The following is a 17,090-nucleotide window of genomic DNA, read 5'->3' as shown; positions in this document are numbered from 1 at the left end:
CGCTTTAGGACTGGCAAATTTTTAATTACTCTATTGGGAAATTTTAGCCAAGACGGGGGATAAGAGAATAATACGATGAGGTTCTAGACGACCACTCGGCGCGCAGAAATGTACGGAATAAGCCTCGGAATTGAAGCAAATTCACTTTTACCCGAGAAAAATCCATAATGATATGTTTTGGATGTTATCAGTCTGTACCTGAAGATGCTAAAATTAAGACGGACGAGGTCGGCCATAAATTGTACTCGGACTGCAGTGCTTTCATCTACCTGCATGATACGATAGTAGTAGTTTAGATGTCTAAATTCTGAGACTAGAGTACAAGTCCAATTCGAATTACTTTGGTACACTTTTTTTTAAAAGCTCTTTTTGATCGAACATCCTTTCTTGATAGCCCAGGTATGATTTTGGAGATCATCCTGTAACTCGTCATTAGCAATTTACGGCTAAGGGTTATCCTCGCCTCCGAACATACCTTCCAAGTTGTCCTCATTATGAGATTTGGCATCCACCTCGCACTCGTCGAATAAAGATACTGGTGAGAACCTCGAAATAGCCTTCATCTGAATTCTCTCCCTCTGCCCCTGGAGCATCCAACACTGGTACATCAGGATGATCATGTGAGCTAATGGTAACCCGTCAGCCAAATCGAGTCAACCAGAAATTAAAGTTCGCTACTAGCCTGGGATTGAACTCTCCATCTGTTACTGATCTGAACGTGGACTTACTTGCTACCAATCTTTCGCCGCTTCTAAGGCCAAGACGACTCTTCGGCGCCTGACTCTGCTCTGTGCGAGCGACACTTGCCCTTTTCTGTGCACCTAGAGCGAGAAGGTGGCCTCTCCGGCGTGTCAATAGTGGGGTGGTCTTTGCCCCTGTCCATGAAGCCCTTTCTGTTGGAGACACCCCCGTTGGCAACCTTTGAAATCCCCAGCTCTCCCTTTCCCGAAAGGTCCACATGATATGGGAAGTCTGTTGTGACTCCCATGAGATCATGAAGGTGGTCTTCGCAAATTCCCATCAGAATCTGTGCTCGCATCTCATCATCCTCATCCACCATCTGATCCGCCACCGCTTGATCGAGCCCCTCGGTCCACGCCCCCTGGTATTGGGCAGCAAGCTGAGGAAGCATCTTGGAAATGTTTCGGCCCACAATGTATCGGTTGATAGTGTGGTCCTGAAACAACCGGTATGCCTTTTGAGGCTGGGTCTGGCCAAGACGGTGGACTCTGCCGATTGCATGAGTCTCCGAGTTGAAGTTGAAGGCGGGTTCTATGAGGATGACGATATTACAGCGGTCGTGTAGGTTCAGCCCTGTCCCGCCACAGCTGTAAGTAGTGTTTAGGACTTGACATCTAGAGCTTGGGTCGTTAAACTCTGTAGCAGCTGCCGCCCATTCCACAGGGCTCTTTGCGGCAGTAATGGCTACTGAGTGAAGTCCAACTCTGCGGAGCACCATCTCGACCATCCAACAGACGATCGGCCAATGGGAAATGATTATGAACCGAGGCCTAGTCCCGCCTTGGTCAGGTTCCTTAAATGCGCCCTCCTTATTTATAATTCGGAGCATTTTTTTAACCGTGGGCATTTTGCAACCAGGTAGTGAACCTGAGCGATTGCGTCGCTAGGGCGAGCCATAGCGTCATCCCGACATGTAGCTAGCCAAAAAGCCGTAAACCCATGGTCCGCAGCGGCCACATACTCCGCAATCCTGTCACTAAGGGTCTTTTCAGATCCTAGGATACGAAGGAAGTCATGCAGTCTAGGGCTAAACCCGAGCAAGCAAAGCTCGCGAAGTATACCCATATGCTGGCGACCATGATCTGCGCCTCGATTTATGTGCGCCGAATCATCATCATCGTCCGAATTACTCCTGTGGAGGAGTCGCACCCGAGATTCATAAACCTGGTCATGGGCTTCTTGATCCCGAGCATTGTAGCGAACCTCCACGGTCATCACTCGGAGAGGAGGAATCTCGGCGCCGATGATGATGTCCTGCCCATCAAGCCCTTCTATCACGTCCCCCATCGACCTCATCATAATTGACGCACGGAACAAAAATGGAAAACAGTTATAGCTGCCGACAATGGTGCTGATGTTCTTTTTTCCGAGCCGAACTAGCATCTTGGGGTCTAGAAGCTCATAAGGGACCGCGTCAAATTGACGCGGGAGAACACAAACCTGGGCCCACGTAGAATACAACTCCTGCAGTGCCTGACAGGCTTGGACACCCTCTGGGTGTGCCAGTGAAGAAATATCCATCTCACCATTCTCATCATTGTCGCCATCGTCCGCAACCTTCGCCAGTCCTGTATCTTACTGATCTCTGTATAGGTATACTTGATCGTCTTACTGAATAGATCGTCGTCCTTGTTAGAAAAAGCCATTATAGGTAAGGGTTTCCTGGATATATTAGCTATATGACTGAGGATATAGTGTGGCAATAGTCATTAAAGTGACTAAAGGAATATTGGATACTTACTCTCGGATAGGATTCAGGATAAAAGGTGTTTGAGATTCAAGGATCTGTGTTTTATCTCATATGTTAGTTATGTAAGTAGAGAATTATCTCTCACACCGACGGATAAGATAAGATCATGCGTAGGCGAAAATGAAAGCAGGAGATGTAGGTACTACACTCACGGTCTTGGAGAAATGAAAAAATAGGGCTTCCTCGGGATGAAGCAGGTGGGGGGAAGTGGCTTAGAGGAGACGCGCTCGGCCAATAGAGGTGAGTACTAGCGCGGCTCGGCCCGACCCATATTAATCTACTTGCGAAATAGAGTCCCGAAAGAGTTCAAGGCTTTGCAAGCAACAATCGAGGAACAGGGAACAATCTTGAGGGGGAAAGTTTGAAAATAAGTATCAATAGTGTTTAAGGGAAATATCGAGAAAGAAGAAAGACTTTAGAGACAACCATGGTAACCGTTTATCAAATAATGGACAACTGCATTCGCAATACATCTAAATTCCTATTTATCTAGTATGTGATATGGGTATAGGCTAATTCAAAAATCGAGTATACTAAGCTTAACCCATATATACTGTTTTAAGGCCTATCTCAATACATACGACCATAGGGTGTGGAGAACAGGGCTTCCTGTCCGCTCAGCCGTACTTAAGCCCATTATAGTACGGGGCCAATTCTCAATGCGCCCTAAGCTCTAAAATGGCGTCGGATTTGATCTTAGGGTGAGTGTGGGTGATAGAGGTGAGAACAGGGCGAGGATTCTCACCCAGATCACCCGGAGCACCCACTCTCCTACTTTCACTTGACTCTAAGCCATAAATATGAGCCCCAGGGCGCATATATGATCTACGATTCTTATTTTTCTTAACGCTCAGCCATTCGATGAAGATGCTCCCGAAGGACATCTAAAAGAAACTTGAAAGAATTGCACGTGCTGCGTCACGTGGCTTCACCCGTAAATATCAGAATAAGTGGGAACACGAAGATAACTCTATGCCTTAAACAGCTCGCTCCGGCTACTCTGAAAAAATATGAGGATATAGCAATAAATTGGGTATTGTAAGTGATGCTATTGACAGGTATAGGTTGGGACACTTATTTTAGTAGATGGAGACTTTCCCGTAAGAAGCGACTGATGCTAATTGTCAACTTATGTGGGGTCTTCCCGCAGATGACTAAGCCGCCACCATCTTTTCCCCGGAAGATCACCTTCATGACCACTACATTGATTTATATTGATCCTCAACGATCTCGCATTGAACTGCCTATATTGGCCGGAGACTACTCAACACTCCAAGATAACCTCGGATATTCTTGATTTCTTCATGTGATATTTACTATGTACCTCGTGTTATAAATTCTGTTTGCTTTCCTAGCTAAATTGAATAAGTTTGACATCTCTTTTGATTCATGAGTAGATTTCTTTGGCATACCTGATCATACTCTTCTTTTGGTCTAATTAGCCGACCTCTATTTCTCTCATGATAGTCTTTCTTCACCTGCTTATGACACACATATCCTTTTGTGTGCAATCGGATTTTATGATCACTACCTAAAATCCAACACTAATTTTTCTAAAAATAAACCTAATCCTACCCTATAGCTTCTGAAATCTCTTGCTGAAGACTATATTGCAACAAGAAAAATTTACCCTCGTAGAAGACTGTATATTAGAATTTTATTAACTTTACTTCGAGATGGGAGCGAGAGACTTATCGATCTCTGCTAAAGCACGTGAGGATAATGTTCTGAATATAAGTCTACCTAGATCTCCTCGGTATTATTTCTTCTAATAAGTTGAAGTATATTAGGCAGGATCTGATAGTTAAATATCAACTACCGACGAAGCCACGAGAGCGCTTTATAGTCATAGCAAAGTATATCGACTACCTTCTGCGCGGCCTTTTCGGCGATGATTAGCACGATTATAAGCACGAGAGAGTATATATATAAATAGGGAGCGCTTTTGCACTATTTGCTAGCTAGGGTGCTAGGGTAGGTGCTATAGTGGAGTCTAGCGCTTATCGTTATTCTAACGAATATCTATATTATATAGTTGGTTTTATCCTAAATCTCCCTACCTTCCCGTCCTAGTAACCGGTTAAGCTAATTAGAGATCGACAGTATCTTTCTTTCAATATAAAACGGAGCACTAATAGTCAATTAAAACGCTGGGTGACGATTAGTCCTGAGTTCTTGAAAGGATAGCGTAATCGTAACGATAAAGACTTGTGAGTCTGTAGATAAGCCACAAAGAAGTTTAAATGCTGATTCGAAGGATAAAAGACCAAAGAACTGGCTCAGAGAACATCCAATGCTCGGAATGAGCTTTGTTTTTTGGGTGATAGTGTATAGCGATGCTGACGGTGCTTTCAAGGGGCTCAGTACGGTGACCGACGTTCTCGCCGTGAGACCTCCGAAGGGGAGAGAATCATATACCCTTGAATGGAACGAGAATACGAAGGATTTTCCTTTTTCTAGGATGGTAACTCGTGAAGGACCCCAGCAATATAAAGCATTGTCTTTCTCCTCTATGCGCTACAAGTTTGCGAGTCTAGCTAAGCGCGAATGCTTCAAGGACCGACAGGTCACAGGTTGGACGCCCCACTGTACAGTGGTCCTGTCTCCCGCTGGAATCCTCTGTCTGGCTGGAGTCCTCTGCCCAGGTGGAACCTACAGAGCAGCCAGAGACGAGACTGATGTACTTAAGAGATGGGACTGATTCCCTTCCCTTTCCATTTCCTTTCTTCAAGATTGTCGTAAACTGCATGTTGGACTAGCACAATTGAATCAATTCTGCTTCAGCCCTTCACAAGTTGAATCAGAACGGTATGGGCAGAGACGCGTTTTCGGGTAGGGTGGGCCACTTGCTTTGTGAATTACGTTAGTTAAATAAACTTCCTGATACGGGGTATATAGTAATTCAGACGTTTTGATGATTTTATTAGTTGAGCCCAAATATCCACTATACCCTGGGCTGCGACATCTTAGCACAGCTACACGAGAAAAGTCTGAACGAACATGTCACATTGGGGTCTCTTATTGCTGGATTTTAGCCTAGTAAGATCTGACCCACGTGAAAGTGACTGCTGAAACAATCACATTCAATCCCAAAATCGTACAAGAAATCCAAAGCTTTAGGCGATCATCTGCGCCTCTGGTTTTTCGTACGATGTCGACTCATTCTGGCCTGCATCAAGGCCATCATTCTTGCTGACTCCGTGTTCCACCAAGACATTACCATGCAGTTTATACGCCTGCTCCATCTTCCAGTAGAAGGGACTCGGGGTGGAAAATAGTGCTTCGATAGATTCCAGGGAGCGGTTACGGGTTTCGGGGTAGACTAGGAGGAGGATTAGTTCTGGTCTATTAATAACCACAGTCGCAGCAAGAACGTACAGAGATAAATGATGGGGATCCAAATCAAATTGAGACCGGCGAAGAGGAAGTACGTGCGGCTCTGTGTAATAGCGGTCAGCTTCATCTACAACAGGATCACTTGTGAAGCTTACCGTCATGGTCTTGAACATAATAGGATTGACCAGAGTGGTCATTCCCACACCGATAGCCCACCCAGTAATACCGAACCCATTACCCTGGGCTCGCAACTCGCTAGGGAATATCTCCGTAGGCACCAGGAATGCGACAGTACCCCAGGTTGCAGCGTAACTGAGAGAAGGTATCAGGTTAGTATAGAAGGACAACTGAAGTCGAACGTGGTCGACTTACGCAATATTAAACATAAACAACATGGTAATAGCCCCTGGAGCATATTGAGCAGCCTTGCTGGGATTACGTAATGAACCCTCGTAGACGGCTCCAGCCTGGCATATAGTTAGAGATACACATCGTAATCGCCGTAGGAGAAGAGACGTACAATTAGGTTTACAGCAAATAGCATTGCTGAACCCCCTATAAGACAGACACGGCGACCTAAGCGGTCGACAATCTGAGCGCTTATTATAGTACCGATGATGCCAACCGTGTTGATCCCTCCGGCTAGACCGTTCTGGTTGATGGTGCTGTATCCGGCCTGGTGCAGGAGAACTGGAGAATACGCCGTGACAGCCTATATTCGGCCAAGTTAGAAATAGTTATAAAGGAATGCTAACGGGATGCTCCTACCGTAATGCCTGTCCAGGAGGCCATGATCTGGAGCCAGACACACAGCCAAGCTCGCCTGCCTAAGTTCGGATGACGCTTTCCACCCTTCCCGAGCAAGATTTTTGCAAATTGGACTGGAGAGCTAAGCTGGCTTTCCTCTGCCAAAGTAACAATCTCCAAGTATTCCCGATCAATCTCCTCTGGGCTAGCCCTGTGCTTACGAATGCGCTCTAATAGCTCACGTGCCTCTTCTTTCCGACCAACGGAAGCGAGATACCGGGGACTATCTGGCAGCATCTTGATGCAGCAGACGAGAATCAGAGCTGGGAAACATTGGAAGGCGAGTAAGAACCGCCATCGCACGTCCGAGTACCCATTATTGATGAATGCGAGACCGAACGATATCCAATATGCGACTGATATCCCGAGATCTAGAAGATACTAGTTAGCAAGACACTCAAAAAGAAAAGCTTCAGGGGTCTGCTACAGTTCGCAATGAATACGTAACCCAGAAACCCACCACGGTGATCCGCAGAAGAGGTTTCCGACACTAGGACAGGGGTGATGCCGGTTAAGGCTGCATCATCATAAGTTAGAACAAGTTTGAACAATCGGCTACCATATAAAGAACCCACCTCCGGTACCAATGCCTGTTATCACTCGAGCACAAATCATGAAGTCCGAATTCTGAGCTGCGGACTGTAATGCGCCGCCGACCAAGGCAAATAAGGCGCCCATTAACAGGCCATTGATTCGACCAACTCGGTCAGCCATCCACCCTCCAGCAAAGCAGCCGAGGATAGCACCCAAGTAGTAGACGCTAACAATTCCGCCCTGGTGCGTGGTATTTATCACGGTGCCATCCGGCTTCCCAATGCCGACCTCAGTCACGTACTTGGGCGAGGCATTGACGCCGCCCATGACGCCCTGATCATAGCCTTCGAAGAAGATGGAGATGAGCGAGAAAAATTGGATAGTGACATTCAGCTGCCGCGGTGAGAGCCGCCTCCAGAGCGTCGTATAGCCCATCTTTGTCCGTTATTACTCTATCCTAGTTCATACATTGGAATCATCGGGGGCTCACGAATCCTTATAAGGTGGAACATCCATCCCTAGGGCTATCTCCGGTCGATCGGGATGGAGCTTTTCACGGAGAAGTGGGGGAAGAATATTTGGCTCTCATTTAGACGCGTAGCCGTTTAGCAGCATATGCTAAAGTTTGAGCTTGTTTCTCCATACGATATTCCGTACTCGGGTGGCAGGTGGCAATGACGATAGGGTTAATAAGCGTTTTGCCGTTTTACATGTAGCAGATGCAACAACCATTTAGCATTTTTGCCGTTAAGGCTAATTAGAGATCGGATATATATCGCGGGGGTATACGATCACAATTCGGCCAGCGATGGTGACTTCGGCTTTCGTTAAATAGGGCCTACTCCTCGCTCGCGACTGTCTGCATATAATTTCGTTAGAGTCATTGGACGCTCCTGTGTAGGTCAAAATCATGGGCTCGACCGTGGTCAACGGCGCTGCCGGCTATGCCTTGGATCTGACCGTCCTTGGTCTGAACAGCGGGACGTCGATGGTGAGTGCTCTAGCCCGGTTATCATAGGAAGATGAAACTCACAGTGGGTGAAGGATGGCATCGACTGTGCCCTTTGCCGCTTCCGCCAGGAGACTCCCGAGTCGCCGATGCACTTTGAGCTGCTGAAGGTAGATCTTCTCATCATTCTCACAAAACACAACTGACGCTGGATGCAGTATGGAGAGATCCCGCTAGAGCCGGTGATCAAGAAACGGGTGATGAACATGATCCTGCACAACCAAACCTCGCCGTCTGAGTTGTCAGAAGTCAACGTAATCCTGGGCGAGACGTTTGCGTCGGCAGTGTACCAATTCTGCAAGGACTACCATATCGACATTGACTCGATTGATGTGTTAGGCTCCCACGGCCAGACGATCTGGCTGCTCTCTATGCCCCAGCCAGGCGAGACTCGGAGCGCATTGACGATGGCCGAGGGATCATTCCTGGCCTCACGCACTGGTATTACCTCAGTGACAGACTTCCGCGTAAGCGACCAAGCTGCTGGGCGCCAGGGCGCTCCACTGATTGCCTTTTTTGACGCGCTACTACTGCACCACCCGACCAAGTTGCGTGCCTGCCAGAACATCGGCGGTATCGCTAACGTGTGCTTTATCCCCCCAGATAACTACGGCGGCGTGAACGAATGTTACGACTTTGATACCGGCCCAGGCAATGTGTTTATCGATGCCGCGGTGCGCTATTACACTAACGGGGAGCGCGAGTATGACAAAGATGGCGAGATGGGCGCCCGTGGTATAGTTGACCAGGAGCTCGTCGACGACTTTTTACGCCACCCGTACTTTGCCCTAGATCCGCCTAAAACTACGGGCCGCGAGGTTTTTCGGGACACACTCGCACATGAACTTATCACTAAGGCTGAGGCTAAGGGTCTTAGTCCTGACGACGTCGTTGCCACTATTACCCGTGTCACGGCCCAGGCTATTGTGGATCACTACCGTCGCTATGCCCCGAAAGACCTCGAGATTGCGGAGATCTTTATGTGCGGCGGCGGCGCGTATAACCCTAACATCACGTCATTTATCCAGAAGCACTATCCTAGCGCGCGCATTATGATGCTGGATGATGCCGGTATTCCCGCTGGCGCCAAGGAGGCTATCACCTTCGCCTGGCAGGGTATGGAGGCCGTGGTGGGCCGCTCCATTCCTATCCCCACACGTGTCGAGAATAGTCAAGAATATGTGCTTGGGAAGGTGTCTCCTGGCAAGAACTACCGCAAGGTTATGCGCCAAGGTATACTTTTCGGTGCTGGTCGCGATCATCTCCCCCCGGTGAAAGAGCTGGTCAACTATGTCGACGGCAAGGTTTTCAACAACAAGTGGTAAATAGTGATCTCTTAGGAATTAAAATTACCTAAATTTACTGCAGTTTCCTTGCACGGAATGAGTTCGATAAATAATACTTAGAGTGTTTATGGTCTACATATAATATTGATGAATACACGACGCATGGAATGATTTTAAGTCTCGTAGACTCCTCCCAATGAGATTTATGGCATTTATAATTCCAAGCACTATTTACCCTAATCAATTTGCGCAGGCTCTTTTTGCCATCAGCCGTGGTTGGCAACCTGAGAACAGTAGACAATGTCGAACCTGAGCCCTTCCGGGATATTGCCTTCCTCGAAGATGGCGGAGCTTGGCCCTGGCGCACCCCATGACGCTGCCCGCCTTGTATATCAATCCCTTCCTCCTTATGTTCCACAAGAGTTATTCAAGAGTACCACCGGACCAGGGATCCGGCGGTTCGTACCAGAATTTCTGGGTGTTTCTTACCTCGTTCCTGGGATGTGATCAATCGAACTATGATCCCGCCGGATTCACTGAAGGTTACAAAGACAAAGGGGAAAACGATCTGGGACGGACTGCGTCTGTAGCCAAGCCCAGGGTACAATCGTACTTGTAGCAGCAAGTATTGCATGGAAAATAATCAAATACACGCGCTTTTATGATGTGCCTAGTTAAATGCCAGTCGCCCTCACCACCCAACAATGAAACTATTCGAACGCCGAAGGCAAAAATCCCTCGGTATTGTAAGAATCCAACGGCCATGGCCAATCTGTGAGCAGTTCTGGTGGCAGCTGAAACTGTAACATCTGGTCCAGCCCAGCACGAGGTGTGGTTCCGACCGCGGGGGGCTCCGTGTATACGCTGACGGGATAGCAGTTTCGGGGTTCCCGTTGACGGCTGGCATCGCGTTACTTGGTGCAGAAATATCTAGCAGAAGTAAGGTACGCATGTAGCCGTCTATTCGATCAACCTGGGTCCGCAGTCGTTCGCCGGCACCGGAGGCCCGATGTAGGCCCTTTTCGAGACGTTGTAAGAGATCTGCCATTTCAAGACTATATGCAAAAATGTCAGCTATAACTCACGGTATCCTATGGCTTCCGCTAAGTCGGGCTAAACGTACAGTAATATGCGAACTCTCGCGTAGGATGCTTCAGACAAATTCCCTTCTATGACAGAGCCAAGAATGTAGCCAATTCCGCCAAGGTGATGGAGCTAGGATTAATTAGTACATGTACCCAGAGAGGCATGGAGACTGCACATACCAAAGGGGAGCTGATCGCTTTCAAGTACTCGATGGGTACATTTGAAAACACGCTGAGTAGTTCACCCGCGACATCGCATTTTCGCTCCACCCCAATTTCCTCCGCAGACAAGAGCACCATCCGAAGGAGTTGTAGCGTCGCCTGAATGTTGGCTGACTGGAACCCGAATAAGTCCTTAGACATGTCTCCTGTAACGGGCGGCGTCTCCCGAAACTGCGATGGGAGTGCGGAGTACAGAGTAAGGACTTGATCCATGACCGCCAGCTCTGACATAGATAACGGATTGAACAGTGACCACACTTCTGTCGTCCCGTTAGCTGAAGAGAAGCGGCGTTTATTGCCATCGACCACGTGCTCAAGAATACGGTAAAGGTCTGTGGTGAAGTTCCAACCACGCAGCCAGGGAACAGGCTGGCGGGAGACGACGGTCACGTTGCTGGCCGAAAGCGGATTCGATTCCGGTGATACAGACGGCACACCATAGCCGTGGTTTGTGATAAACTCATCATCTACCTCGGTCGGATAGCGCACCGAGGAATGGGCCTCGCGATATCGAATAACGCCTCCCCACACAATAGTCGAATATATATCCAACGTGTAGATAGACCAGAACTGAAAATGTGGTCAGTAAGTCGGTAACAGATGAAGAGCATATTCCGTACAAGTCGCCGCCGCTCCTCCGTCTCAATCGGACTCAAGTCCTTTGGCCAGAGTTTTTCGTCATAAAGGCAATCCATCGAAATCAAAGTGTGATACAAGCCGGAATACTTCTGCATATTTTTGATCTGGCCGTTTTGGATGCTTGCGATAGCAAGTATGGCACACGCGCGCATATAGTGAATACCTTTGGCTTCGATAAGGTCCCGAGGAATCGAGTCCCTAGCAGCTGCAAAAAAAGCCTCGGAGGGCGGATCTATGAGCTCTTCTCGGTGCCACCGATTAGAGTACAACGCACCGTCACGCGCACGACCGGAGGCCAAAGAGCAAACAGCCATCGTGGATGCAAAGAGCCCTTGATTGCGGAGGTACTCCTTGCTGTTGACCTGCTCTATGAACGACGGCATATGAAATAAGGGAAATCTAGAGATGATATATTAAGTCAAAGAAGTCAGCCAGAAAGATTAGGAATGCATCGTACATTGGATAGACGATCTCGAAATAAACCTGGACTAGAGCTTTTATTTGCCGGTCACAGGCAATAGCAAACGCTTTCCAAGAATTGTGCAGCGCCACGTTATCGTTATCACCCTCAGCTTCTGACCAGCCATGAGCAAAGGTAGACCAGGGATCGCCGGAGATCGATGGACGGTATGAACTGCGAGAAGTCGAAGAGCCAGAAGCTGTTCCACCACTTGCAGTCGCTACCGGCGCAGGAATTCCATGATCGCCCGATACTCTCACAAACTCAGTATCGCGACCACTCGCCCGAGAGCCAGCCTTGACGCCCCGGCGTTTTGCAGGGCGATCAAAGGTGCATGGCACATCGAAGTCCGCACAATTCTTACAGCGACCTAGCGGGTCCTCGCTTTGGCCACATTTGATGCCGCGTCTGTTGCAAAAGTCGCCTGTATTGGGTCGCATACGTCAGCGAATGCTGGCCTCATATCCCCGGGGTTTAAGGTCGTCAAGCGAAAGAGGGAGAACTCCAGGAATCAATCAAATCGAAGGTTGGGGGACCTACAGGCCTTGGAGACGCGCTGAAGCTTTCGCGGTATGTGCGACATTCACTCATCAAATCATTTCAAGTGGATTAGAGTATGGTTTTTGTGCCAAGGCGTGGAGCTTTGGCAAGTCGCATGCCGCTTGACGCCGAGGTCCACTGGATGCCGATGACGTGTCCGAGCAGGAGAATCGCGGTGGGATCCAAGACCGAAGGATAGGACAGAAGCTCGTCAAGCCTTCGTGGACCTTACAAGCATTTGCACTTGATTATCTCAAGGTCGTTATCAAGTGTAAAAGAGAAGCGGCAAGTTGAGTCCGAGAAGTTGAAGGACTGCGTAGTCAGGTAACTAACTAGTTGACGGAGCAGCAGTAGTGGTGGATACCCGGAGAAAGGAGATACTATAGATCCGCCAGTATTAGTCATTATTATGCCCACTAAGTTAGTTAGTTATGGTGGTCATGTGACTCAGCACGTATCACATGCCCAGTGCCTATGGGCAAGACCTTTTCCTATCACCACCAACGTGAATCTGAACTACATCAATGACCGACAATACAGCGACTATCATGACTTCGTTATATGCTCTGTGATCCACAACAAGACGAAAGGCTCCCCGACTACCCTAAAGAATGGCTACCTGCTTGGGGATATTTTGTAGGGCATGATCCACTGACATGAAACTCGGTGTGGAGTAACTCGTTGCAGCCACCTTAATATCCGATGGTCTGTGCACGAGGGTTACCATTGTCATGCCTGAGACGGCAGCCAACATGGATTTCGCTTCCGCATTGTTGAGAAGATGCTCGTAAGCAGACCGGTGCCCGTTATCTTTGGCACTATTACCTCGGTGGTGCTACCGTCCACATTGTAGGTCTTGGTCGACATGGTGTAGTCAGATGAAGGTAGATCGATACAGTTAACAACCAGTCGTGGTATCGTAATCGGAGATCATCGAGTAGCACCCCCATCCTGCGTACGCAATTATAGAGCTAAGCTATGTTAGTTTCTCTCCTTTTAAGTTTCACATGCCCCAGGGACAACACTTGAGGAACCTCGGACAGCAAACCACAGCTGTTCCATCCCGATCCAAGAGAGATACAACATGGTTTCGGGGTTCTCAAAGGGGATGTCATCCAAAGGATGTTAGTAGGATGACGTCGACGTGGGTGTAGGTGAAGTCGTACTCAAGAGTCAAAGCCCTCGAGAAACTGAGCGATTTGTTCGCGTCCTGGGCTGCGATGCTTACGGCGGCCCGCCTGGGCAGGCAGTACAAGCCTCGGGAGTAATAGGAGTACACCCATTGTAGCTTAATATTGGATGCACAGTACTGGTCGGGAGACAACCATAGTCGCCGTTCGTAGAGCATTCTGCAGCAAAACCTATGTGTCGTAACGGATAAGCAAACCAAGGAACTAGAATTCTAATAGTAATGCAAAAAAGCCAAACTCCAGAGCCTGGAAGGGCCTCGAGAATCTAGCAAGGTGTTACTTTTCTTTGCCCACCCCATGTCCAAGTGACACAGTACGGTAAAGCTGTCTCCACGACTTTGCTGAACGTACGAACTCCCATGCAATCCCAATGCTGTGCAATACTCACTTTCATCCATGATGTGCCCATAAATTAAATAGTTCGAATGATGCCACGATGATCCTAAGATAACAAAATGACTGTCAGTCCTTTCAGTAAGAACATGTCTACATAAGGGGAAAAGCATTCGTTGGGTCTCCAGACCTTGGTAAAGCGATCAATGGGGAATTGAAAGTCACAATGACACCTTCATCCTATGACGAGAACATGGATTCATCATTAACTCATTCATTTTACGATGATCTAGCATTTGAGTCATATCATGGAGTTGATAATATAATAAATATCGAGCGTTGCTGGGATAGTATTTGGAATATTCCTCAGTCTCTCTACAAAATTCGCATTATACTCTAAGTATTCCGCCCTCTCTTTCTTGACATTGACCTCAATATGTCAGTCGGACGAAAACAGCCCGAGCCGCTTCGTCGGATCATAACAACTCATGATGCTGCAAGCGGGCGGGCTATCTTTAGCGACGCGGTTGGGGAGCAGGTATCGTTTACTGGTTTCCCGGTTCCCCCCGGTAAACCCACGACGTCAGACTATGCTCTGGCCTATAACACAAGTACATTTCCTGTACAAGGGCTTTCCCCTCCAACTTCTGCAATCCCGGAGTCCAAAGCCAACCTCGACATTAAGCACTACCACTCCCAGCTTTCGAACCCATCGCCTTTGAATCCGTCGAACGGCACCTCCTGCACAATTATTGAGGTGCCTCCAGGTTCAGAGGTCCCAATGCACCGAACAGCGACCCTCGACTATGGTGTCATAATTGATGGCACTACAGAATTAGTCCTTGATTCTGGTGAGAAAAAGTTAATGTCAAAGGGTGATGTATTTGTTCAACGAGGTACAGCTCATGCTTGGCGGAATATGACTGAAAAGAATGACAATTCTGGTGTTTTACGTGTCTTTTTCGTGTTTCAGCCTATCGAGCAGGTGCGACTGGAAGGTGGAAAGGTCGTCGGTCAGGACTTGAATCTGTCTCTGCATGAGGCTTAGTGTTGCGAACAGGTCAAAGAGTACGAGCGTGTTTATCTGGACACCTGACCAGCTTGGAGGGTGACAACAATTTTATTTTTGAGAGCCGAAAAATGACATTTCAGATATGAAGCCCATGTCAGACACAAATTCGAAAAACTTTTATCCAGCACAGTGAAGCTCAGAGAACTGTTAACGTAGGAGCTCCTGGTGCTGGAGGTGCGGAAAACTTTGTCTGGACGAAAACCTTCTGAATAGACGGTTCACGCTTATTGAATAAATCATAGACCGTCTCCAGATCCTCGAGCTTGAACCGGTGGGTAACCATATGCAAGGGGTGAATCTGCCCGTGCTGAATAAGCTTTAAGAGGTCATTCCAGTACTTTTGCACGGGGGCTTGTCCATTGCCAGCGAGATGGATCCCGGTCTCCATCAAGGAACCGATGTTGAAGTGATTGCACTGCGTTGTCATGTCAGCGGAATTCTTTTGCCATAGGAAATGGATCACACACATAACCGGTATATACGCCCGTGACACCACAACGCCCGAACCCACGAACAGAGGTAATCATCTCGTTGAGGAGTTCAGACGTGTCAGTTTCCATGCCCAGTAATCTCTCATAGTAATGAGCCCACCCTTTCGTATACTCACCAGCGGCGCACTCAATCGCCACATCAGGTCCGCGGCCGTCGCACATTTTCTTCAGAGTTGAGGCAACAGACTCGCCCTTCGGGAGATTCGTATACTCAATAGTCTCGAGCTTGGGTAGAATTTTCTTGACAAAGTCTAGTCGCCATTTTCCACGGCCGCCGTCAATAAGAATGACCCTATCAGCACCATTGAAGAAGCTGAATTCAGCTGCCATTTGTCCAACTGGGCCAGCTCCCCAGATTGCCACAGTGTCGCCCTTCTCAACTCCAGTGTCAACAACGGCGTTCCAAGATGTTCCCAGCACATCGGAAAGGTAAAGACCTTTTTCGTCGGGGACATCGTCAGGCAGCTGAAGGAGGTTCACGTCGCCGAAAGGGACGCGAACATATTCCGCTTGCCCACCGGCAAAGCCCCCCGTGAAGTGGGAGTATCCAAACATGCCTGAGGCGGGGCTTAGTATGATAGCACCGCTAACATTAGCATAGCCATTCAAAGAGGCGACATACCGGCTGTTCGACGCCCATACAGCTGAGAGGCCTTCTCGTTCGAATTCGACCGCTCACACATCGAGGACAGCTTCTTCTTGCAATAATAACACTCCCCGCAGGCAATTTGGAAGGTCGCCACAACGCGGTCACCTACTTTAACCTTCTTGACTGCCGGCCCCACGCTTGCGATAAGACCGCAGAACTCGTGGCCGAGGATATCACCTTTCTGAAGATCTGGGATAGCCTCTACAAATCGGTAACAGATACCGCATCAGCAGATTCACTAACTCTTCATTAACTGTTATAGAGCCCCGACATACTGTGGAACAGGTGCAAGTCACTCCCACAAATGGTGCTGCCCGTCACCTTAAGTATGACATCACCTTCATCGATGATCTTCGGGCGAGCTGTCTCCACTATAGCAAACCGTATAAGCAAGAAAATCGAATTTATTTTGAGATTGTCAAAGTGAAGTGAAGGTCGTGATAGGCAGAATGACTGACCGATTTTAACCGAATTCTTTCCTTGCCAGGTCAAGGCTTTCATCGTATGGCTTAGGTCACCGTGTCCCCGAGCCTCATAGTTGCTGACATCTGTGGTGATCGAAGTAGACATGGTTTATATCTACCGAAAATTAGTGGCCGAGTTGATTTTCGAATGTAATGGTTTATCTTCGTTTTGATCAATTCGTTTTCAGCCGGACACTTTCATGACAAATAGCATAACGGAGGGATATATATATCTCACCGGACAGCGAGACGTCTTGAGGTTTCCTGACATCATCTTTATCCGTGTTTACATCACTATGATCGTATCTCGGCCAAATGAAGCGAGGGGCGAGTTGAGATTGTGAATCCTATCTTGGCCTCATGCACATCATTGGCTATTAAGATGTGAGTCGCTTCGCCCTCACGTGGTTCTAGACTGGTTGGGCCATAGGACCAAAAAGCTCCTGCCATTCTGGTGGGACTACTTATGATTGATTGTCGAT

General features: G+C 48.1%; 6 protein-coding genes across 6 annotated transcripts; 2 read left to right on the top strand and 4 right to left on the bottom strand.

Annotated features, from left to right (window-relative positions):
* Positions 1–751: 751 nt before the first annotated feature.
* On the bottom strand, positions 752–2,599 carry N7458_003512 (C-terminal helicase domain-containing protein; the record flags this gene model as incomplete). Its single annotated transcript, XM_056906895.1, has 5 exons — positions 752–1,511; positions 1,580–2,309; positions 2,354–2,403; positions 2,483–2,526; positions 2,579–2,599. 5 exons carry the CDS (start codon positions 2,597–2,599, stop codon positions 752–754), a joined length of 1,605 nt encoding a protein of 534 aa, XP_056771002.1.
* A 3,008-nt stretch (positions 2,600–5,607) lies between these two features.
* N7458_003511 (sugar porter family MFS transporter) lies at positions 5,608–7,603 on the bottom strand (the record flags this gene model as incomplete). The annotated part of the gene is made up of 8 exons (XM_056906894.1): positions 5,608–5,813; positions 5,870–5,930; positions 5,983–6,139; positions 6,200–6,294; positions 6,348–6,539; positions 6,596–7,005; positions 7,062–7,151; positions 7,210–7,603. 8 exons carry the CDS (start codon positions 7,601–7,603, stop codon positions 5,608–5,610), a joined length of 1,605 nt encoding a protein of 534 aa, XP_056771001.1.
* A 475-nt stretch (positions 7,604–8,078) lies between these two features.
* N7458_003510 (uncharacterized protein) lies at positions 8,079–9,502 on the top strand (the record flags this gene model as incomplete). Its single annotated transcript, XM_056906893.1, has 3 exons — positions 8,079–8,159; positions 8,213–8,287; positions 8,336–9,502. 3 exons carry the CDS (start codon positions 8,079–8,081, stop codon positions 9,500–9,502), a joined length of 1,323 nt encoding a protein of 440 aa, XP_056771000.1.
* A 652-nt stretch (positions 9,503–10,154) lies between these two features.
* N7458_003509 (uncharacterized protein) lies at positions 10,155–12,309 on the bottom strand (the record flags this gene model as incomplete). Its single annotated transcript, XM_056906892.1, has 5 exons — positions 10,155–10,518; positions 10,587–10,678; positions 10,729–11,340; positions 11,391–11,808; positions 11,867–12,309. The coding sequence occupies 5 exons, from the start codon at positions 12,307–12,309 to the stop codon at positions 10,155–10,157; spliced, it is 1,929 nt and encodes a 642-aa protein (XP_056770999.1).
* A 2,059-nt stretch (positions 12,310–14,368) lies between these two features.
* N7458_003508 (cupin domain-containing protein) lies at positions 14,369–14,980 on the top strand (the record flags this gene model as incomplete). The annotated part of the gene is made up of 1 exon (XM_056906891.1): positions 14,369–14,980. The coding sequence occupies one exon, from the start codon at positions 14,369–14,371 to the stop codon at positions 14,978–14,980; it is 612 nt and encodes a 203-aa protein (XP_056770998.1).
* Positions 14,981–15,140: 160 nt separating this feature from the next.
* On the bottom strand, positions 15,141–16,714 carry N7458_003507 (zinc-dependent alcohol dehydrogenase; the record flags this gene model as incomplete). Its single annotated transcript, XM_056906890.1, has 5 exons — positions 15,141–15,419; positions 15,472–16,052; positions 16,118–16,345; positions 16,420–16,515; positions 16,603–16,714. The coding sequence occupies 5 exons, from the start codon at positions 16,712–16,714 to the stop codon at positions 15,141–15,143; spliced, it is 1,296 nt and encodes a 431-aa protein (XP_056770997.1).
* Between the last annotated feature and the right edge of the window lie 376 nt (positions 16,715–17,090).

Source organism: Penicillium daleae (assembly GCF_028827525.1).
Source record: "Penicillium daleae strain IBT 16125 chromosome Unknown utg000002l_segment0_segment0, whole genome shotgun sequence".
Classification (NCBI taxonomy): domain Eukaryota; kingdom Fungi; phylum Ascomycota; class Eurotiomycetes; order Eurotiales; family Aspergillaceae; genus Penicillium; species Penicillium daleae.
Note: the sequence above shows the minus strand (reverse complement) of the source record. Positions and strands in the feature narration are given on the sequence as shown.